We start from the raw sequence: 24414 nt of genomic DNA, 5'->3' as shown, positions 1-24414 counted from the left end.
GAGCTGTAAAAGTAGTTCTGACTTAAAGGCACATACACTACACTTACCCAACAAAAATCTATCAATCTCAGTTTTGAAATTTTCAATTGACCTAGCCTCAACAGCTTTTTAGGGTGAGAGATCCTGATTTCCACTACCCTTTGTGTGAAGAAGTGCTTCCTGACATCACTCCTGAATAGCCTAGCCCTAATTTTAAGGTTATGCCCTCTTGTTCTAGACTTCCCCATCAGAGGAAGTATTTTCTCTCTCTATCTACCCTATTAAATCTATTAATCAGCTTAAACACCTCAATTTGATCATCCCTTAATCTTTTATACTCAAGAGAATGTGAGCCTTGTCTAAAGGTTAACATTTAGTTCCAAGCAGTAATCATGGTCAACAGCTAATTTGTTTGTTTGCCTTTCCCAGCTGGTGGAAAGATGTACTGAGGTAAACAGCTGTGGTACCAGGAGAAGAAAATACCCAAAAAATTGATGAAATAACTCAAAGGAAGTCATGTACTGCATCAAGAGAGGAAATTCTTCCTTAATGCTTTGGTTCCTTTTGAAACAGGATGCAATAATTGTGAGCTTTTTCTTTATAGTCCCATTCCATATGTGGAGACTGAGGGGTCTGCAAAAGCACAAATGCTGGAATAACACTGAAGTCTTTTTCCTCTTTTTCATCTACAGGGTGAACTTGGAAGAAGTGGTACACCGGGCATGCGTGGTAATGTAGGAAATAATGTAAGACAAGCTCCTGCATTCAACCAACTACACTGACTGTGCACTAATTCCTTTATCTTTTCCCCACTGATCCATATTTATACTTGTGTCTGTACAGTCTTTCAAATGCTGCTTTTGCTATGATTAATCAAAATAATTATTCCTTCAATACTAGACTCGTTAATCGTCTTGCTTCTATGATATGTTTTTCTATGTCGAATCCAGTGCAAGCTCCATATGCCAGTTCTTGATTTGTATACAGTACTCATAAAATAGATTCAATGATATGACTCATTGGAGTGCCTGTGAGTTTGGATAGCTGGAGATCGACTACTCTTTACTGTAGAATATCGTAGGAGTAAAGCGAGCTTCTCTCTGAGGACTCTGTAACAAGAGTAAGTAGCCCAGGCATTTCCTTATATGTTTTTAAACCTTGAAGTAACCGAGAGATTGTTGAGTCAATTAGAATCAAAGCAGCTGTCAATCAGGAAAACTTTCAACAATAACAACAGCCTCAGAACAGAAAAACAGAATATTTTTTAAATGGTGAGAAACTTTCAAATGTTGGTGTTCAGGGAGATTTGGGTGTCCTTGTGCAAGAAACACAGAAAGCTAGCATGCAGGTACAACAATCAGTAAGGAAGGCAAATGGCATGTTGGCCTTTATTGCAAGGGGATTGGAGTATAAGAGTAAGGAAGTCTTGCTACAATTGTACAGGGCCTTGGTGAGACCACACCTGGAGTACTGTGCATAGTTTCGGTCTCCTTATCTAAAGAAGGATATACTTGCCTTGGAGGCGGTGCAACGAAGGTTCACTAGGCTGATTCCTGGGATGAGAGGCTGTCCTACGATGAGAGATTGTGTAGAATGGGCCTATACTCGCTGGAGTTTAGAAGAATGAGAGGTGATCTCATTAAAACATACAAGATTCTGAAGGGGATTGACAGGGTAGATGCTGAGAGGTTGTTTCCCCTGGCTGGAGTTTCTAGAACTAGGGGGCATAGTCTCAGGATAAGGGGTTGACCATTTAAGACTGAGATGAGGAGGACTTTCTTCACTCAGAGGGTTGTGAATCTTTGGAATTCTCTGCCCCAGAGGGCTGTGAATGTTGAATCTTTGAGTATATTCAAAGCTGAGATAGATAGATTTTTGGACTCTAGGGGAATCAAGGGATATGGAGATCGGGCGGGAAAGTGGAGTTGATGTCGAAGACCAGCCATGATCTCATTGAATGGCGGAGCAGGCTCGAGGGGCCGTATGGCCTACTCCTGCTCTTATTTCTTATGTTCTTATGTTCTCACATAGATGTGCAGATTCATTTGGCCCATTTACCTACATAGACTACTTGATGAGTGATCTTAATTGGCCAGGGCAGGGCTGGCAGCAAAATACTACCACCATGCTCCAAACCTCAGGCTATCAATGAACCATGCCACTGGTGATCAGTTAGCTTTCATTCAAAACATTGAATGTCCTTCCTGGAGGCTGGCATTTGATGATATGATGCCCTCTCAGTTCTGGAGACAATGCTATGACAAGACCCTCAGTTGTGTTACATCATGCAACAGAGCCACACCTACTTATTATTCTTTATAACTGCAAGGCAGTCCGAGGTGGCATTGACTTTTTGATTTGGATCTAATGAGGTTTGACTGTAATGGCAATGGAAAATTAAGAGAAAAGATATGGTTGTTTTCAAAGTACTGTAATTGGATGGGTTGTGAGAATTAGTTATGTCTCTTACTTTAGATAAACTACTGTATGGAAACATTTTATTCTTCAGCCATTTCCAATATGAGATTGTGATGCAAATCATTAAAAATTGATTGCTAGCTAAAAAGAATCCTTTTTTTTTACCTTTTTCAAGGGGCGAGCTGGCCGGAGAGGATTAGTGGGTAATACAGTGAGTTGATCTGTTTGTGTTGTAATGCTTTTTTAGTTTAAGAGTTTTCAATAAGAATGAACGAAAAGATTTGTTTTCTGAAGGCTTGCCTGGATCCGAGATGATGGGTGACTATTGCTAATATCGATTCAATGTTCCCAGAACTAAATCACATCATCACCTGTTCTCCCTGTCTTGCATATTTAAGCAAAATGTTGCCCTCCAGCACCATACTGTTTTACTTTGTACAGTAATCTGAAACAGGAACCCCCAGATAACATGTCCTCCTCCCAGTTCTCATGGTGCTGAGGTCACTTGTAGAAGTTGCAGGGCCTTCCTAGTTGGGATCAACAAACTGAGCACAGCCCAGGGACCTGGGTGATTGGTGTGGACTGAGTCACACACCAGAGGGCCTTTAGCCACTGAGAGAAGCTTGTAGCATGGAACACTTTTCAACATAGTTTTCTCTGATTGAATTTTGCCTTACCAGCCATGGGCATATTAAAAGGGAGTTGGCAGCGCCAGTTAGTTTTAGTGTGAATGTTTGCCACTAGTTGGAGTTATCACCTAGAGTGAAATCCATGCTGAAATCTTTAGCGTTTCTTTATGAAGACAAGCAGTTTGACAAGCTCAATCAAGCAGCAATGCAAACTTCCATTTGACTTATTTTGACTGCTGCCTGCACATTTTTCAAAGAGTCACATGGGACTGTCCATCCTTGGCATCAGCAACTTCCTCCAGAGCTAGTGGCTTGGGAGTTTTTTCAGAAAAAGGCAGGGTCTCAGGGATATTATGATTAGAACAGATGTAATTTCTCTCATGTCAGATATCAGCAGCGGCTCAGTGGGTAGCACTCTCGCCTCTGAGTCAGAAGGTTGTGGGTTCAAGTCCCACTCCAGAGTTGAGCCCATATTCTGGGCTGAAATTCTCAGTGCAGTACTGAGGGAGTGCTGAGTGCGGATGAGATGTTAAATCGAGGCACACTCTGCTCTCACAGGTGAATGTAAAAGATCCTACGGCACTGTTTTGAGGAAGGGCAGGGGCATCCTGGTCAATAATTACCCCTTAGCAAACACCGCTAACACAGATTATCTGGTCATTATCACATTGCTGTTTGTGGGAGCTTGCTGTGCGCAAATTGGCGGCCGCAGTTCCTACATTACAACAGTGACTACACTTCAAAAAGTACTTCATTGGCTGTAAAGCGCTTTGGGATGTCCTGAGTTTGTGAAAGGCGCTGTATAAATGCAATGTCTTTCTTTAAGGAGTTTAAACCAAGTGTAGAACACTTTAGGGGCTGCAGTGTAATCTCTCAGCGTGCAATTTGCTTCCTCCATTTTACGGTGGTGCCTCTCTGCCTCCCACTTTGTTCTCCCTGAGTATTTCCAGCATTTTCTGTTTTTATTTCAGATTTCCAGTATCCGCAGTATTTTGCTTTTGTATTAGGAAGAATGGTGTTTTAACTAACTATCATTACAGATTTTAATACAGACCTTTCACTTGTCTAGACTAAAACTTACAGTGCCAGTGCGCAATTTAATGCGTCACTACTACTAAAGAGTGGAATAGGTGCAAGATAGAAGCAAGTTTGTGCTGGGTGCAACAAAAAAAACTAGGGGCTCATTTTAGCCCTTCTCGCCACTGAAATCAAAAGTAGGCAAGAAATACTCGTGTTGAAAATCTGACGGGGGGGTCATTTTAACCTAACCTAACAAGAAACTGACGCAGTGGGATTGGCCACCCGATAGAAAGTATAATCGTGCGTGGTGTAAAACGAGTGCCTGATCCGATCGCGGCAGTTAGCCACCAGGCAGGTCCGGTTAAAATTTGCCCCCCTCTGAATTATTGCAGCGTCAAATCAGCATCTGAAGAAATGGAGTCCTCTGGGACTGCCTACTTTCCAGAGGAGCCCAAGGCCTAATGATGGAGGTATGGCTTTGTGCTGGGCTGTACGATTACTGCTGGGACTTCAAGCATTTCTCATGCGGAGGTTGGTATTAATCAGTTAAGTCTAATGGGGCAGAGTTCAGTTGTTACAGGTAGGCTGGTGCAATTACTGCTCTTAATTTCCATTCCTAACATGCCAGTGAGATAACACTGTTGTAAGTTGCTCTTACACCTGTCCTTTTGTAGGGTGTGGTACTTAGCATCACGGCCAGGAAGGCCGTGGGATCTACCCTCACCGGTTCAATTCCAACCCAAAATTGACTCTAAATCAATCAGTACATTTTATAAAAAGCATATTGTGCTACTCCATAAGGAAGGTGTTCGATTGCATTACATTTTTTTATTCCCGAATTAATATTCAAATATTCCTCCGACAGGGTATCAGAGGACAGCTTGGTGACCCAGGATCTATTGCACCCTCTGGAGTCCAAGGCCAGCAGGTGAATTCCAACGTTTATGATATGGGTGTCAATATATCTTCTGTGTTTGGTTTGTTTTTGCACAAACTGAGCAAATCATTTACAATTATAAATCTGTGCGATTTACAGGATTTTATTAGTTCCGCTAACTATCAAATTTAAAGAATCATAAATCCAATTTGGTCCCTGATTCGAATGAGTAAACTTAATAAAACAGTACACCGAAATAGAGCACTAGTGAAGTAAAGTTGTTGACTTTGATTTGTAGCCAGATCGTTGATGGTCAGATTAGACACGCGCCTTTTCCTTTAATGTGATTTCTCCCTTATCTTTCAGCTAACAAAGATTAGTGAGAGTCAGTCATCAAGCAGTTCTTTTACAGTTGTGTCCTATTTTATTTTGTTTGTTGGAGTGCTCCCTACTATAACCCTATTGGCTAAATGTGGGGGAGGAGTCTAGGAAGTGACATGGCTGTGGGAATTTCAAATGCCGATATTTACAGGATTTTATTAGTTCCACTAACTATCAAATTTAAAGAATCATAAATGTAATTTGGTCCCTGATTCAAATGAGTAAACTTAATAAAACAGTACAGTACACTGAAATAGAGCACTAGTGAAGTAAAGTTGTTGACTTTGATTTGTAGCCAGATCGTTGATGGTCAGATTAGACACGTGCCTTTTCCTTTAATGTGATTTCTCCCTTATCTTTCTGAATGTCCTTTTGCTGAAACCAATCAGCAAATTTTTTCACAAAAATAGCAGCGCATCTAGCCATTAATTTTAAATGTCGCACAAGCAAAGCTACAGATTTTTTGTAAAAAAAACTTCTGGAATGCAATGCATAAAAATACTCTTCAAATTCGATATAGAATCATACAGCACAAAAGGAGTCCATTCGGCCACCGTGCCTGTGCTGGCTCTTTGAAAGAGCTATCCAATTAATGCCACGACCCTGCTCTTTCCCCCGTAGGCCTGCAATTTTTTTCCCCTTCAAGTATATAATCCAATTCCCTTTTCAAAGTTACTATTCAATCTGCTTCCACCACCCTTTCAGGCAGTGTGCTCCAGATCATAATAATGAGGAACTGAAAGAAATTAGTATTAGTAACAAAATAGTACTGGAGAAATTAATAGGACTGAAAGCCAATAAATCCCCTTGACCTGATGGCCTACATCCTAGGGTTTTGAAAGAGGTGGCTATAGAGATAGTGAATGCATTGGTTGTAATTTTCCAAAATTTCATATATTCTAGAACGGTTCCTGTGAATTGGAAGGTAGCAAATGTAATCCCACTATTTAAGAAAGGAGGGAGAGAGAAAACAGGAAACTACAGACCAGTTAGCCTGACATCAGTAGTAGGGAAAATGCTAGAATCTATTATTAAGGATGTGGTAACAGGGCACTTAGAAAATAATAATAGGATTGGGCAGAGTCAACACGGATTTATGAAAGGGAAATCGTGTTTGACAAATCTGTTGGTGTTTTTTGAGGTTGTAACTAGCAGAATAGAAAGGGGAACCAGTGGATGTGGTGTATCTGGATTTTCAGAAGGCATTCGATAAGGTGTCACACAAGAGGTTATTAAACAAAATTAGGGCTCATGGGATTGGGGGTAATACTAGCATGGATTGAGGATTGGTTAACAGACAGAAAACAGAGAGTAGGAATTAACAGGTCATTTTTGGGTTTGCGGGCTGTAACTAGTGGGGTACTGCAAAGATCAGTGCTTGGGCCTCAGCTATTCACAATCTACATCAATGATTTGGATGAGGGGACCAAATGTAATATATCCAAGTTTGTTGTTGATATACAGCTGGGTGGAAATGTAAGTTGTGAGGAGGATGCAAGGAGGCTTCAAGGGTATATAGACAGACTAAGTGAGTGGGCAAGAACATGGCAAATGTTATATAATGTGGAGAAATGTGAAGTTATCCACTTTGGTAGGAAAAATAGAAAAGCAAAGTATTTTTTAAATGGTGAGAGATTGGGAAATGTTGGTGTACAGAGGGACCTGGGTGTCCTTGTACACAAATCATTGAAAGTTAGCATGCAAGTAAAGCAAGCAATTAGGAAAACAAATAGTATGTTGACCTTTATTACAAGAGGATTTGAGTATAAGAGTAAAGACGTCTTACTGCAATTATATAGGGCCCTGGTGAGATCACACCTGGAGTATTGTGTACAGTTTTGGTCTCCTTACCTAAGGAAGGATATACTTCCCTTAGAGGGAGTGCACTGAAGGTTCACCAGACTGATTCCTGGGATGGGGGGATTGTCCTATGAGGAGAGATTGAGTAGACTAGGTCTATATTCTCTAGAGTTTAGAAAAATGAGAGGTGATCTCTTTGAAACATACAAAATTCTTACAGGGTTGACAGGGTAGATGCAGGGAGGATGTTTCCCCTGGCTGGGGAGTCTAGAACCAGGGGGCTCAATCTCAGAATAAGGGGTCGGCCATTTAGGACTGAGATGAGGAGAAATTTCTTCACTTGGAGGGTGGTGAATCTTTGGAATTCTCTACCCCAGAGGGCTGTGGAGGCTCAGTCGTTGAGTATATTCAAAACAGAGATCAATAGATTTTTGAACATTAAGGGAATCAAGGGATATGGGGGTTATGCAGGAGAGTGGAGATGAGGTAGAAGATCAGCCACGATCTTATTGAATGGCGGAGCAGGCTTGAAGGGCCAAATGGCCTACTCCTGTTCCTATTTCTTATGTTCTTATGTAATTTGCAGTGTAAAAAAAATTCTCCTCATGTCGCCTCTGGTCCTTTTGCCAATTACCTTAAATCTGTGTCCTCTGGTTGCCAACACTCCTTGCAGTGGAAACAGTTTTGCCCTATCTTCTCATAATTTTGAACACCTCTGTTACATCCCCCCTTAACCTTCTCTGCTGTAAGGAGAACAATCCCAGCTTCTCTAGTCTCTGCACATAACTGAAGTCCAGCCAATCTTCTCTGCACCCTCTCCAAGGCCTTCACATCCTTCCTAAAGTGTGATGCCTAGAATTGGACACAATACTCCAGCTGAGGTCAAACCAGTGATTTATTAAGGTTTAGCATAACTTCCTTGCTTCTGTACTCTATGCCTCTATTTATAAAGCCAATGATCCCATTTGCTTTTCTTAACAGCTTTATCAACTTGTCCTGCTACCTTCAAATATTTCTCTCTCTGTTCCTGCACCCCCAATTTAGTTTATGTTGCTTCAAAAAAGAGTTGTAAGTGATTGTTCCTGACCAAACTCTTGGCAATATCCATAAACTTAAGGCAGGAGGACCCAAATTGGCAGTGACAATTTTAAACAAAGCTTCCATTTGTCAAATCATTTGTTAATTCTGATCTTGATATTAATGAACTCCAGTCTGTGATTTCTTGTAGGTAGAAATACAGTGGAAGGTCATTTTAATTTTTAACGATAATGTAAAATGGACGATATTGGATCCAAGAAAAATTGGGAGTGTGTATAATGGGCGTCTGATTTGATATCGCCTGTTTTCCGATACCGCCAAAAGTTAAAATTACCTCACCTGAGCCACAGCCTGTGTGTTGGATTTTCGTCGCATTGCTAATATTAAGTACCTTTAATTTTTTTCCCCATTTTGCAGGGATCTTCAGGAATTGTCGGATTGAAAGGAGTAAAAGGAGAGCGAGGGTTACCAGGGGTTCAGGTTAGTAAAAGCTTTAATATATCGACAGATTACTGAACCATGCGGTGGCTGTGGACTCCCAGCAGCCCTTCGCAAGGGAACCCGACTAGTTCCTGAGCTATTTCAAGTTATAGAGAGCAAGTTGCGGGATAGCTGGGAATTGTTTGATCGGTGAGTTACTGTTGGGGTAAAAGAGAAGTCTTCCCTCCTCTCAAGCGAACCCCCTGAGATAAGGGGTCAACACTTGCCCTATAGCAACCACGAATTCACCAGACGGACTCCTTGGATAAGTTTCACGATCTTTATTCAAGCATATGCATGGGGAAAATCTCAGTCTCATCCCAGAGAAAGGATTCTTCCACTGAGTAGCAAATACGTACAGCAATTATACCCTAACTTGAGGCGTGCACTCCTCGTGCACACCCCTTCTATGATTATTGATTGGTCTACAGAATAGACGAAGGGCTGTGTCCATTCATTGCCCCTTATCAGGGAGGTTGCTGAATGGTTCACAGAAACCCATCTTTACAGCATTCACAGGCTAAATTATCTATTCCTTCTCTGGGCAGGTGTGCTTACCTCATCCCATCTGTATGTCCTGCCTTATCTTAAGCAAGGACAAAAGACCAGCTCGTTAGCCTACAGTTCCTGTCTTATCTAGGTCATGCATTCCTATAACAAGGATAGGAGGCAAACTTATCAGCCTTCTAGTTTCCACTAATTTTAATTCTAAGAAGTTATAGTTTCTTCTAACTTTAATTCTAAGAAGTCTTTTTTGCCCCCTTACAGTTACTGAGGCTTGATTGACCTTGAGCGTCGGAGAAAAATTTCATGGAGTTTTTCCTAAATTAGCTTTTTTTTCTTTTTTTCTTTCCCTTCCCTAAGAGATTACCTGCTCGATTTTACCCTCCACTGAAATTAATAGAAAGTGACATCAGGCAGTGTATAAAACGGGCATCCAAATCAAACCCGCCAGACGGGTTAGGTCACAATTACCCTCCCCCCCCTCAAGCTATGCTATCCTGATACCTTTTCCTTTCATTGTCTCAAAATATAATATTAGTCAGCCATGACTCAGTGGTAGTACTCTCGACTCTGAGTCAGAAGGTCGTGGGGTTCAAGTGCCACTCCAGAGAATTCAGCACAAGATCTAGGCTGATGCTCCACAGCAGTACTGAGGGAATGCTGCCCTGTTGAAGGTGCCGTTAAACTGAGATCTCATCTGCCCTCTCAGGTGGATGTAAAAGATCCCATGGCACTATTCAAAGAAGAGCAGGGGTGTTGCCCTGGCCAATATTTATCCCTCAACCAACGTGAGTAAAACTGATTATCTGGTCATTTATCTCATTGTTGTTTGTGGGAGCTTGCTGTGCGCAAATTGGCTGCCGCGTCTGCACTTCATAAGTACTTCACTGGCAGTAAAGTGCTTTGGGATGTCCTGAGGTTGTAAAAGGTGCTATGTAAATGCAAATCCCTTTCTTCCTTCCTTCCCTTCCTTCTATCTAGACAGGAAAAGACCATTTGGCCTATCAAACCCAACTCATTCACCATGAAACAGCTATGTGCTCACACTCCCAGTCATGCAGGGCGTGATTTTCCCAGCCCTGGGGAGGCGGGTATGAAGGCGGGACTGCCGGTAAAATGGCAGAATCTGGGGGCGGGTGCCCATCCCGCCCCCAACCCGCCTCTGTGCCATCTTGCCAGGAGGCGGGTAGCCGACCTGCGCCGTGTCCCGTCTCCTGGCGGCGAGAAGGAGATTACAGCCACTTAACTGCCTGTTAACAGGTAGTTAACAGGCAGTTAAGAGGATTATCCCCATTTTTCCAGGAGAGGCGCGGGCTTCCCGACGTCAGGAAACCCCACTAGGGTCACCGAGGCGCGCAGTGGGTCTGCGGGGGTCGGAGGGTTGCAAAAGTGCGCTGTGAAGGTAAGTGATGGGTGCAAGTGTGGAGAGGTAAGTATGTGAGGTGAGTGGAAAGTGATAGAAAATGTTTACTTACCTTTGTTTCTTCCTGCAGGCTTCAACAGTTGGGGATGCGGAGAGTCTCGCACCTCCGCGGCAGAGATGACAGATGGCTGCTGCATTCTCCGATGCAACTACCATCTAATTTCTGCTAAAGAAAGAGGTTTGATAAGTCTTGAATACAAGGACTCATCAAACAACATACAATGTCAGTGCTTGACAGCTTCACAGATGAAACGTCATACACTGACGTTCTCTGTAACTGGCTGCCCCTTAATTGTCCTGCTAAGCCCCCTGTGCGGGCTTAACAAGGTCAATCAAGGGAAAATAGCGTGAGTTGGCCACAAGTCGATGGAGGCAGGACAACGACCCAACAAGCAGCAGTCCCGCCTCTAACGCTCCCCCATTGGCAAAATCGCCCCCAATGAGTCAGTAGTTGTGGGGAGGTGGGGGGGGGGGAGCGGGGAAGAAGAAAAAACAAATAGATGTCATTCATATTTTTTAAATGAAAAATTTCACTGTTAGCCGCCAGACAGATTCACTCCAAGTTGACCTCAGAAACAGGAATGGATCCCAGAGGAGCACAGATTTATTCCATTTTAGACATGTATCTTCTTGATGGACCAGCGGTTGGAAGTTCCTTACTGAAAGGCTCTGCCAGAAGACAGTTGTTAACGGCTAAGTTCTGTTGCACTAATGCGAAGATTTGCAGTGAGTTACAGTCTCAATCTGTAACTTCTAACCTTCTATTGTGTTGCCAGCAGTGGGGAAGATGACAACAGCTCATAGTAAACTCTGCTCTTCTCACGGCTCCCTTCGGTACTATTGAGGCATCAGCCAGTGAGACAAACCACACTGTGAAACCAACTGGCCATTGATGCGCCTGTGATCAAAAACTTAGCTACAGCAATGGCGCAAATGATGGCAAAATGCGCGGAATAACAACAACAACAACTTGCATTTATATAGCACCTTTAACTTCATAGCAAAACTTCCCAAGGGGCTTCACAGGAGTGTAATCAGACAAACACTGACACCGAGCCACATAAGGAGATATCAGGACAGGTGACCAAAAGCTTGGTCGAAGATTTAGGTTTTAAGGAGTGTCTTAAAGGAGGAGAGGGAGGTAGAGAGGCGGAAGGTTTAGGGAGTGAATTCTTGGGCTTAGAGCCTTGACAGCTGAAGGCATGGCCGCCAATGGTGGGGCGAAAGAAATCCGTGATGCACAAGTGGCCAGAATTGGAGGAACACAGAGCTCTCGGAGGGTTGTAGGGCTGGAGGAGATTTACGGAGATGGGGCCATGGAGGGATTTGAACACAAGAATGAGAATTTTAAATTTGAGGCATTACCAGTCCGGGAGCCTATATGGGTCGGCGAGCACAGGGGCGAGGGGTGAACGGAACTTGGTGTCAGTAAGGATACAAGTATCGTTTCCGTCATTTGCCTAGCTATATATGGTTGGATGTTTTTACATGTCCTTTCATTGCTGGTGGAAAATTATGGAAATGCCAAAAGTGAGAAGGGAGCCAGAGGAACTGCTCCTGAACAATTTCTGCTTCCATCTGGTGGGGTAGGCTGAGGAGACCAGGGGAGGGCGGGCTTGGGAGCAGTGTAACTCGGGCTAGGGTCTTGCCTGATTGACGCACGACAGAACAAAAGACTACACCCCAGAGAGCAGTGCATGCTCGTGATAAAGAGTGGTTGACCATTACATCTGATAGAATGCACAATGCACCTTCATTGTCGCTGGGTCAAAATCCTGGAACTCACTACCCAACAGAATTGTGGGAGCACCTTCACCACACGGACTGCAGCAGTTCAAGAAGACGGCCCGCCACCACCTTCTGCAAGCCAACTAGGGATGGGCAATAAATGTCGGTTTTAACAGCAATGCCCATATCCCGAGAATGAATAAAGAAACACAACTCATAAATTCCCAGTGAACCCATCCTCAATAATAATTGTGATGATTAAATGTCTGAATTTTTGAATGTTTTATTCCAACTCTCGGCTGATACTTCGCTCTGCTGAGGTTGGATTTCCTGAGGCTCTCCCACCCAGACCATTCGAACCGGAAGAGTAGTGAAGCTGATATCTAAACAGATGTTACGTAAGTGCTTATGCTGGGAGTAAGAAACAGTTTGAGTGATATCTCTAATTGTCTCCAACATTATGTGTTCAATTCAATTCAAGCAACAAAAAGCTTAGCTCAAAAATTAGATTATGGCACAGGAAAAGAATGTATCGGAATACAAAACCTCTGCCGAGTAAACCTTTGTGGCAAGAAGGGGATAAGGTCGAGGAAGGAGAGTCACCCTATCTACCTTTACAAAGTGAGGAAGCAGGTTCAGCCCGACACTGGCATTTCCTCCAGGGCCATGAGCATCGCAAACTCCTTCATAAACAATATTTTCGGGCGCAGTGCGGGTGAAGCATTCTGCCTGGTCCATTACAACAAGCGCTCGATCAGCTCCCGGGAGATCCAGACTGCCATGCGCCTGGTGGCCAAGGACACCATGTCAGCAGGGACAAAGGCCTTGACCAAGTACAGCAGCTCCAAGTAACACTCCACAACTAACTGAAAACAAAAGCCCAGTAGACCTTCAGATGAACACAAAGGCAAGAGGGGTCACATCAATTTCAGAGGAGTTAAACATGTGAGATCTACAACTGATAAGTACTCATAAACAAAGTGATTGGAGAAAAACAAAGGTTCTGAAATCTTTCGGAAATGATAGTCAGTAAGAGAGGGCAAGGAAGTCAGAAACCATTGCTGCCCGATCACTACTGGAACACAAGAGATTACTAAACAGTCAAAGATGGTCGAAGAGCATCTTTACATTCAAGAAGCAATCCTAATCACAGCTTTCAGAATGAGCCAAGGAAGAGGCTCCACAGATCAATATGTGGTCAAAACACTCCCCACTGTTGGAAAAATGAAAGTGAGGATTAATGGACAAGTCTTTATTGTGAAAATTCTGAACTTCCAGGGACATCTGTCAGGAAATTGAGAAGTACGGCAGCAGTAACGAGATCAGAACTGAGCCTGTGAGATGTGATGTAATTGACTCTCAATTATCGATTGATATTTGAAGCCTACCGATTGGGAAGAAAGAAAAGTTGTCTTGAAGATTAAAGGAGAGGAGATAGGGAAAAGATTTATGTATAGGACTGTGCAAGAGCCCTGGGATTAAACAGCAAACTTTACCTAGAACACAAGAAGCTAGAACCTTCTGCTTCAGATATAGGTGATGGGACCTATAACTCTGAGCAGAGTTAAGCATTGCCTGAAAAGGTTTTTGGGCTTTGAACTGAGGGGATGAATTTCAATTCCCTTACCCTTTTCTTTAGAGTCCATATAAAGTCACAATTCATGTAAATCATTTTCAGTTTTGTCTTACGTCTTTACTCGATCTTCTGAATCCCACTCGCTAATTGTCCCTAGGAAGCCCAGAGTGATATGCTATCCATAATTTTACTCCCTCTCTGGTAAGCACTGGGTCTCAGCTCGGAGCCTCCCCTGGTGGCACAGCTGAAACTGATAACTCCCTTTTTAGGAAGCTGTATGGACATGAGCCTGTATCTTTGCTTTGGTGCATTGTTGACCAGCAGTTGTTTTATTTTTAATATTATCTCTTTGCGTTTCAGGGCCAACAGGGAGGGTATGGCTTCAGAGGGTCCAAAGGCAGCCGAGGACGCAAAGGGAAAAGGGTTTGTGAAACAATTTCTTATTCTATCTGTCATCAGTTAATAATTGCATAATAAAATGGAATTTCTAAATAGGCCAACTGAAAACCGCAGAAGAAACAATTGCCATCTGTTATGAGGCAGATCCTAAGTCAAGATGCACGCATACGATCCTTGAACCACTTACTAGGGAAGAGTAGCTGAGGTTGTTTGTCTTCCTCACAGTTTTTTAAATCTTTGGAGCACTTTCTCCTAGGTGAGCTGCAACCATGGCTAAAGAGCCCCACCTACCCTTCATGATTGGGGGTGCGGGGCACCCACACCCATTGACTGAAGTGCCCTTGCTGGACATCAACCCAGTATTCAGAGCCAGCCCTGCCTGGAGTGGGGCTTGAACCCAACCATTCTGACTCGGAGTCAAGAATATTCATAAATACTACCCCTGAGCCAGTGGTCACTCTGCCCAGACACGAGTATCCCATTGCACATCAACCCAGTATTCGGAGACCATACTCTACTTTTCACTTGCTGGGGCTGTCTGAAGCGGGACTCGAACTCTTCACCTTCCAACGCAGAGGCGGGAATGCTACCACTGAGCCAAAGGCTAGCTCCACAATTGCAGTAACAATCTCTTCAAAGTTTTACTGGAACAACTTTCTGAATTTAAATGCCCAGTGCAGCCGGCAGTCCCAGGATGCGCCGTGAGCATGGCAACTGAGTGCTGTGAACTTATTCGTTCCAATTCCTAGTTCACTTTAACAATGATTTAATATAATGGTAATTCAGTTGTTTCTATGCTTGGTAGCCTCTTTAATTTTATTATAAGCATGTTGAAATTCAAAGTTGAAATTGTTCATGCTTCAATATAATTAAGTAAAAAGCATTTTGGAGCAAAGGGACAATGACCAAGTACATGTTTACATTATATACACATAGCTGTTGCATATTTTGTTGACACTTTGACCTTGTTTTATGGACTATATAATTTATATTCACAATGTTAATGGTATTTCGTTCCCAGCTCAGATCAAATGGTCCACTTCTAGAAATCAGCGAGTACTGTGTACAATTTTGGTCTCCTTACCTAAGGAAGGATATACTTGCCATAGAGGGAGTGCAATGAAGGTTCACGAGATTGATTCCTGGGATGGCGGGACTGTTGTATGAGAAGAGATTGAGTAAACTAGGCCTGTACTCTCTTGAATTCAGAAGAATAGGAGGGGATCTCATTGAAGCATACAAAATTATTACAGGGCTTGATAGGGTGGATGCTGGGAGAATGTTTCCCTTGGCTGGGGAGTCTAGAACCAGGGACCACAGCCCCAGGATAAAGGGTAGGCCATTCAGGACTGAGATGAGAAGAAATTTCTTCACACAGAGGGTGGTGAATCTTTGGAATTCTCTACCCCAGAGGGCTGTGGAGGCTCAGTCATTGGGTATATTCAAAACAGAGGTCGATAGATTTCTGACTAGTAAGGGCATCAAGGGATATGGCGATAGGGCCGGCGAATGGAGTTGAGGCAGAAGATCAGCCATGATCTCATTGAATGGCGGAGCAGGCTCAAAGGGCTGAATGGCCGACACCTGCTCCTTCTTATGTTCTTATGATGTCCTCCTGTCGCTAATGTAATGACATCATAAACAACCAAGAGATTTGCTCCGGTCAGTTTGGCTCTGTCGATATTCACTCTCTCCTCTGAGTCAGAAGGTTGTAGGTGCAAGCCCCACTCCAGGGACTTGTAGTACAAAGTTAGTGCAGTACTAAGGAGGGTGAGAAGTGAAACTGAGACTCTGTCTGCCTGTTCAGATGGATGTTAATGACATTAGTTGAAGAGGAGCAGGGAGTTTTCCCAGCATTCCTCTCGCAAGAGATGCTATTTGCAACAAATTAACTGATCATCTTGTTGCTATTTCTGGGCTCTTGCTGTGCACAATTGTGGCTGTCACTATTACCTACAAAATAACAAATTACTGCATTCATTCATTGTTGTGAAGCACTTTAATTAGTTTCGAAGAGACATAAGGAGCTATAAAAAAGCAAGCGTTTTGTTTAGTCTCTGAAGGAACTGTAAATTCATTCAACAAAACGCACTCACAATGTTGCTGGAAGTGCTGGCCAGTTCCCTCATTTATTGTTTACACATCGTGGCAAAGAAAAGTCATCACCACAAATTACACCAAACTCGCTTGTTTTCTTTCTTCTGAAATATAGCTCACTACATTTCGTTCACATAATTGTGGAGATTTGAGCACATAATCTAGGCTTACATTTCAGTGCCGTTCTGAGGGAGTGCTGCACTGTCAGAGGTATCGTCTTTCGGATGAAACACTAAACCAATTCTGCCCGCTCAGGTGAAAGTAAAAGATTCCCATGGCATTATTCGAAGAGCAGGTGGTGGGGGTTATCCTCTGCATCCTGGCCAATATTTATCCCTCAACCAACATCACTAAAACTAATTATCTGGTCATTTATCACATTACTGTTTGTGGGGCAATGCTGTACAAATTAGCTGCCGCATTTCCCACATTACAACAGTGACTACACTTCACAAGTACTTCATTGGTGGCGAAGCACTTTGGGATGTCCTGAGATCGTGAAAGGCGCTATGTAAATGCAAGTCCTTTTTTCTATAACTGTAACTTCAGTTAATTTAACACTGTTCATAGACATAAATTATCTGTTGCATATACAGTACTAAATGATAATAGCAAATAAAAATTACGTTGACTGAGGTTATGTTAATTATCACATTATAACTCACTTGGAAATTATGTGAAGGGTGAAGCTGGATACCCGGGTGATAAAGGAGAATCTGGAACAGTTGGACCTCGTGGACCACAGGTTAGTCTGGTCTCTCCTCGCCAGTGTTCGATTTGTGAGTTTACTGAGGTTTTATTTTGAGGAAATGGGGTTCGGCAAAGAGAGAGCTGGTTGTACATGGGAGGGAGGGTCAAAATGACATGCACATATAGAGATGATGGGATGCTCCGCAGTTCGTGAGCGTCTGAGAGTGTGCCAGGGAAAGTAACGTGGATTAGACAGGTGTTTGACATGAGCCTGGGGCATTGTTAATGTGCGACACTTGGTAAGTCACAGTTGAGGATTGTGGATGGTTTGCATTTCGCTGTATGAGTTTCTGTAGGAGAGCAGGTGCTGAATGAAGCTGATGAAAGATATTTACAGTGTTCTCTTTTTACTGAGAATGATACACACGAAACTATAGGTACAGAAGATAGATTCAGCTTTAAAATTATGAATATTCAGGAGATTCCCAATAGATTTTAGATTATCAATAGCCCTTTGGGGAATGGAGATTAACAAAAGATTTGATTAATGAAGGAAACCTTAATCGAAGAATTGACAGTGAGTAATAAGGAACTTTTACCTTGATGAGTGCCATTGACTGCAGATGCTCAGTTCTTCCACCATTTTAAACATGAGTGACCCAACCTCCATATAATCAATGGCAATGGAGGCCCACTCTCTCATGGGTCTTGTCATCTGCTATCAAAATGACAGCCTCTCCCACCACCCCCTTTAAACGTGTTGAGATGATTCAGTGCAGCTTCATGCTTCTGTCATGACACAAGTGGGTAGATGCTCAGATCCAGTTTAAGCCCACTGCTCACATCATAGCAGGGAACTGAGCCAGGAGGTCAGAAAACTCAGCACGTGTGACCAGGATACCTCGCGCTTGGGTAGAGCAATTGATTGGGCTGCCTCACTGAGGCCTACTAGAGACCTGTGGCAAAGTTAAAAATTAAACTGGGTGGGCAACATGAGGTTGTTTGTTTTGACGAGTGAAATTTCAGATAGCAAATCACGCTCGGAGCACAATTTTGTAAAATTACCTCTTGTTCTTAGAACAGAGAAGGAATGAAATGGAAAAAAACCTGATAGTGAATACAGGGAGGGAAAGGCTACATGTAAATGGGTGGAACTACTGAGGCAAGCTTTGCTTGAGCCAAAAGCAGAGCTGGAAGGGTTGACAGAGCTTGTGAGTATAACCTCACTGGGTACAGTGCAAGCAGTCATATGCTACCTTAACTTATGATCATGCTTATATCGGAACCTACTGTGATTGGAACTGAGTATCACTGAGTTACAACATTACCCAATTACCTCAGGGGCCTCACTGGCCTGAATCTCACACATTTGTTTGAGCCAATGGTTTTTATGGGTCACAAGTCTATTGGGGTAATTTGACTTTGTGCGATAGTGTAATTCAATGCAAATGGAAATCAGGAGAGATGTAAAGTGGGCTGCCGGTGCGCTATTGCCCATTTTACACTACTGCACAAAGCCAAAATTACCCCACATTGAGTTTGTACATCCTTGCTAAATTCTTCGGATGTCCCACTGAATTGGCATTCTCACTTTAAGAAGCAAGGAAGGCAGAGACTCAGAGTAATGGAGGACTGTTAGGTGCGTTTGTATGTGTGTGTGTGTGTGACTCTCTGTCTGTGTGTTTAGTGTTGTAGAGATGGTACAGTTTTGGAGACTGCGCTCCCAGTGCTAAGTCATGCTTGACTTGAGCCTAGATGGGAGAACCTGGTGCAGAGATCCATGCAGCCGATCGCAATGGTCCTGATTTTCAAACCAGTAAAACTAGGATGTATGAATCTGACTCGTAATCTGAAGGTCGAGGGGTTCTGTTGCTTTCTGTGCGCAATGAGCTAACTACGCAAACTGCGGTTTCTCTGTAATATGCATACCCAAAAATTTGCACGAAAATTTGTATTTGTTTAGTTGTGATCTGGTGCACTGAAGGGTATAAAGATGATCTACGTGTGTTCTATTTAATATTACACAGGGCTTGGATGGGAATGATAGCGCTGGAAGCCCAGGATCAAAAGGACCAACGGTGACAAAACAAATCCTTTAATTGCATGTTTTCATCTCTCTACTATTCTCTCAGTAACTGGGAAGTCTGTTTCTGTTTTCGGTGCTCCCAGTGCAGAGATTGAAGCAAAAATTGGGAATTTAGGCACTTGTCTGTCCATGTCCTTAAAACGTACTTTTTTGACCAATCTTTTGGTCACCTGTCCTAATATCTCCTTAGGAGGCTCGGTGTCAAATTCTGTCTGATTGCACTCCTGTGAAGAGCGTTGGGACATTTTACTACATTAAAGGTGCTATATAAATGCAAGTTGTTGTTGTTGGTATTCCATCAAATTTTTTTTAACGGATGGAAGCCCTGTGTTGACCACACAGAGAACCATCCTCATATAAAAATTTCTCTTAAACGGTGTAATGTTTCTTCAAATAGGTGCAAGTACAGCACAGGTATCGGCCCTAATGGTCCAGTAGTGTACGTGCACTGTGCTAAAAGAAACTTGTTTCAATCTAGGCCTTTAATGTACTTTGTGTAACTTGCATAATGCTGTAGAGAGTACACTTATTGTTAGTAATATTTCTGTAATATTAAGTCTCAAATAAACATGAAGAAAAAAAGGAACTAAGCTATTCGACAGTTGGGGAAGGAGTAGGGTCACCTCAGACTTGCCCTTAACTGATGTCACAAACCAGATGGATAATCTGTCTGAATTCTTCTTCTGGTCAGGGTATGTTTTAAATCTCGTTTATCCCTCTGGTCTCCCCGGGAGTGTGAGCCAGCTGTGGCTGGAGGGTATCTTGCTACCAGACCTCCACCAACGCTGCCCCCAACCGGCACCTTGGAGGAGTCCAAGAGTGTCCCAGTAATGAGGTGGACACTGGTCTTCCCTCTTTCCCCCTCAATAAAAGATGCCTGATCTCTTATTCGGCATCTGCCCCAAGTAATGTAAGTAACACTGAGAACACAGCAGTGTGGGCAATTGAATCTATGTGCTTCTGGTCTATGGTGTTCCAAAGCACAGTGCCACCTCTATATATCTGTCAGCCATGGCTCGGTGGTGGCAGTTGCCTCTGAGCCAGAAGGGTAGTGGGTTCAAGTCTCACTCCAGAGGCTTGAGCACATAATATAGACTGACAATCCCAGTGCAGTACTGAGGGAGTGCTTTGCTGTTGGATGTGCCGTCTTTCAGATCAGACGTTAAATTAAGGCACCATCTGCCATCTCAGGTGGATGTAAAAGATTCCATGGCACTATTGGAAGAAGACCAGCGGAATTCTTCCTGGTGTCCTGATCAATATTGATCCCTCAACCAACATCATGAACAGATTATCTGGTCATTATCTTATTGCTGTTTGTGGGACTTTTGCTGTGATCAAATTGGCTGCCGCTTTTCCTACATTACAAGAGTAGCTACACTTCAAAAAGTATTTTGTTGGGACATCTTGAGGTGGTGAAAGGCTCTGTAGAAATGCAAGTTTTTCTTTTTTCTTTTAATACTAAGAACATCATAACACCTGGGGTGTACAGGAAGTGCGTGCATCTTTTGTGGCATTTTCCACCTTTAAAGGGAAAATTCTTAATGGATCATGGGTAGAATTATCCATCCATGATACGAGTGAATTATTGCACAGGGCAAGTACTGCACTGGCTGCCTCTAACCGGAAATTATAACATGGAGTAACAAGAGATTACTGAGCTACTGATACATGGGTGGATACTTCGCTTTATTTCATTTGGATTACAAGGCAAGTGGTGTCAGCTTGGTTCAGTTGCTAGCGCCCTCGCCTCTAAGCCAGATGGTTGTGGTTAGAGTCCCATGTCGGGGTTTGAGCACATAATCTAGGCTGGCACTCCAGTGCAGTACTGAGGGAGTGCTACGTTATTGGAAGAGCGGTCCTTCAGCTAACACACAGAATGTAGCTCATTCTGCCCATTCCAGCAATTCGGGTGAATGTTAAAAATCTCCCGTCCCTGTTAGAAGAGGAGCAGGGATTTTTCCTGCTGTCCTGACCAACATTCACCCTTCAGCCAGTACCCCCTAAAAACTGTCTGTTGCTGTATGTGAAATCTTGCTTTGTGCAAAATGACTGCCATGTAATCTACATAAAAACAGTCACTGGTGTAATTTTGACTTTGTGTGAGAGTGTAAAATGGGTGATAGCTAGTCGGCAGCTCATTTTATAATGGTGTAAAATGGGCTCCGACTAGCTATCACCCATTTTACATCTCACTTGATATTTATTTCCATTGCCTTCAACAGCTGACTTGCTTTTTACCCGCTTTACACTAACGCATAAAGTCAACATCTACCCCACTGCATTTCAGAGTAATTAATTGTGTGTGAAGAGAGAAAAGTGATAAGCTGCTGTATAAATAGCTTTCTTTCTCTATAATACACTTCCACTTTAAGTTACAGCAATGTTGTGATAAAAATAGTGCCAACAGCTGATCAATGAATCTAATTTATTCTGTCTTCTTATGATTCAAGGGAGTACAAGGGTTTCCTGGCTATCTTGGTCTGCAGGTACTGGTTACATTTGTAAAGAGAGGTGCAATTTTTCTTTTTAGATCTGCACTAAAGGGCATAAACCAGTTAATTGTGTACATTGTGTTATGAATTTTCAGGGAGCAGACGGTATCCGCGGAAACCCTGGTGGCAGAGGACCTAAAGGAACGAGAGGCCGCAGGGTATGGTATTTATTGTGTTCACCTGAAGTTTCGAACCTTGGTAACCGCCCCCTCACCCCCAATTAGATTTGTAAAGGCGAACCGGTCCTTCTGGCAAAAAGTTTTTAGAAATTCCTCTCTGTTTGACAACCATTGAAAGTATCATTACCATTGCAATCCCTGGTTACAAGAGGACTCTGAATCTCGAAGGTTGCATTCACCAGTACGTGCTCCATGACTGGTGGGCACAGGAGGGACTGGAGTGCATTGTTGACACAAGTGACAATAGTGACCTAGGTTTTGTGGTCAGTGGAAAAGGAATGGCGCTCACCTCAGTAAAAGCTGCCCACAAAGTTTTAGCAGGCTCTAGAGCGCAGACTTCCTTTTTCCGACGTCCGTTCGAATTTGGTGCCCTTTCCAGGGGATCTGTGGCAATGTATGAACAGGACAAGCAGCAGGCACACTGATTAACCAATCCGATTGAAGAATCCTCACAGATGGCAAAGCAGGAAGTAAAAAACAGGAAATATAAATTACATGTAAACTCATTGTACAGAAAGTGAAATAAAGATTGGGAAATTACATGTGGGATTAAGAGAGAAACAAATAGAAAAACACAAAAACCTTAAAAAAAAATTAATTCCAATTTTTTAACAAAATGTGCAACATTAATTTTCTTCTGAAGGAATGAGACTTGCAAAACCAAATTTTCAGGGCCTGCGAGGCTGTTCAAGAGTAATTATAACTTACTATACCGTTAAAAACTCAGTTACTCCTGATTGAACAAGACTTAAGTTTTTAGTGCGATAATAATGGGAAATTAGTTTACGTTCATGCCTTAATCTGTACAGATTCCATTGGCAAAAACTACAACAGCGCACCCCGAGGAGGAGCAGGACATCTCTGACAGCATCTTTCGGATTTCTGTGTTTAACTGCGCATGTGTGGACGCCAGAAGTTGCTGTCAGTTTTACCCAATAATAAGGCGAGGCTCTCCAGTATAGCAAAATATGAGCCATTATGATTGAATTTGATAAGTTCCTTTGCTTTTATTTATAATTCGGAGTTTATTGTTTTTGACCCTTTAGTACGGGTGTACTTTTATTAGATTAATTTGATTTTGATTGATGACACCTGGGGCAACCTAGTGTCTTCCTGATTGGCCAATCAGAAGAGTCGAACCGAGTTGCAGTCACAAGTAATGGTATTGGTAGTCAGGGTAACAGGTCGTCGTCAATCGGCAAGCAGGAACAAGAGCCACCAATTATGATGATCAAAAAATACAAGCAATAGCTACTGATTAAAGGGGAAAAGCTGAACCAATCAAATCACCCCCAAAATTAGGTGAGGTTGTTTGGATTTCCCTCCTAGCTGAAAATTGAAAGGTAAGAGTAATATTTATAACGCAAGAAGCCCATAATAATGAACCAGTTCTGCATGAAATGAACATCTCACTCATAGAAATGTCTGTAAAATGCTGTAAAACCCTGCAAATAGCTTTCTCAAGACAGTCATTTTTCTGTGTTATGAGCCTGAGGCTCACTTTGAAGTACCCAGCTGAAGTTTGAATTACTGAATTGGGTTTTGCTGATCATCCTTTCCGGAAATGCGCACGTTCTTTATGAATAGTTGTTGTCGATGTTGATCTTGGCCAGACCCTCTGCCTTTTTCATTTTCACTCCAAAAGGCAGTTCAGGATCCTTCCCTTCTAAATGGGAAGATCAATGGAGGAGCATGCCTGTACTTGCTGCTTGTAAAGCACGCCCGTTCCACTGCAGTGCTCTTAAAGTGACATAGCTCTCCCTTAGCAGATTAATACATTCTCAATTACAATGGAGACAGAATTACCTAGAGACAGCCTAGAAATAATACAATAAAAACTCGGTTGTTTTTATTTAAACTGCGAATAATCCAGCTTAGCATGAGTAACGCCACAAGAAATCCATATTACTTTGCATCTAACACATGTTTTGCCCCTCACACTCCTGATAGCATGCATGAAAGATCACACTTTATTTTAATGATTGTCTTTCTTTCTTGTTACAGATACAAAGCAGTCATTTAATGCTGGGTGCTTTTGACATGGAGCACTAATTGTACAAGCATTTTTTAATCAGCGCAGTTAAGAACATAGGAAGGTTCATAGAAACAGGAGTAGGCCATTTAGGAAGGATATATTGGCTGTGGAGGGATTTCAGTGTAGATCTACCAGAATGATACCTGGACTCCAAGGGTTAAATTACAAGGAAAGATTACACAAACTAGGGTTGTAGTCCCTGGAATTTAGATGGTTAAGGGGTGATTTGATTGAAGTTTTCAAGATATTAAGGGGAACTGGTAGGATAGCTAGGGAGAAATTATTTTCGCTGGTTGGAGAGTCTAGGACTCGGGGGCACAGTCCAAAAATTAGAGCTGGGCCTTTCAGAAGTGAAGTTAGGAAACACTTCTACATGCAAATTTTAAGGTTATGCCCCCTTGTTCTGGACTCTCCCACCGGAAGAAATAGTTTCTCTCTATCTACCTCCTACAACCATCTTAAACACCTCAATTAGATCACCCCTTAATCTTCTATACTCGAGGGAATACAAGCCTAGTCTATGCAACCTGTCCTCATCTTTTAGCCCTGGTATCATTCTGGTGTATCTACGCTGCACCCC

The 24414-nt window shown here is 42.7% G+C and overlaps 1 protein-coding gene across 1 annotated transcript in view; it reads left to right on the top strand.

Annotated features, from left to right (window-relative positions):
- Positions 1–24414, top strand: part of LOC147117770 (collagen alpha-6(VI) chain-like) — a 207914-nt gene that overhangs the window by 152565 nt on the left and 30935 nt on the right. The window contains exons 23-31 of the mRNA XM_085989030.1: positions 672–725; positions 2573–2608; positions 4912–4974; positions 8560–8622; positions 14214–14276; positions 17032–17094; positions 19067–19117; positions 21579–21614; positions 21716–21778. Of these exons, the coding sequence (XP_085845156.1) occupies positions 672–725; positions 2573–2608; positions 4912–4974; positions 8560–8622; positions 14214–14276; positions 17032–17094; positions 19067–19117; positions 21579–21614; positions 21716–21778 (492 nt within the window). The remainder of the gene's footprint in view (positions 1–671; positions 726–2572; positions 2609–4911; positions 4975–8559; positions 8623–14213; positions 14277–17031; positions 17095–19066; positions 19118–21578; positions 21615–21715; positions 21779–24414) is intronic.

Source organism: Somniosus microcephalus, chromosome 5, assembly GCF_052327205.1.
Source record: "Somniosus microcephalus isolate GS21.2 chromosome 5, FLI_Smic_1.0, whole genome shotgun sequence".
NCBI lineage: Eukaryota > Metazoa > Chordata > Chondrichthyes > Squaliformes > Somniosidae > Somniosus > Somniosus microcephalus.
The sequence above is the reverse complement of the archived record's forward strand: the minus strand, read 5'-3'. Positions and strand labels throughout refer to the sequence as shown.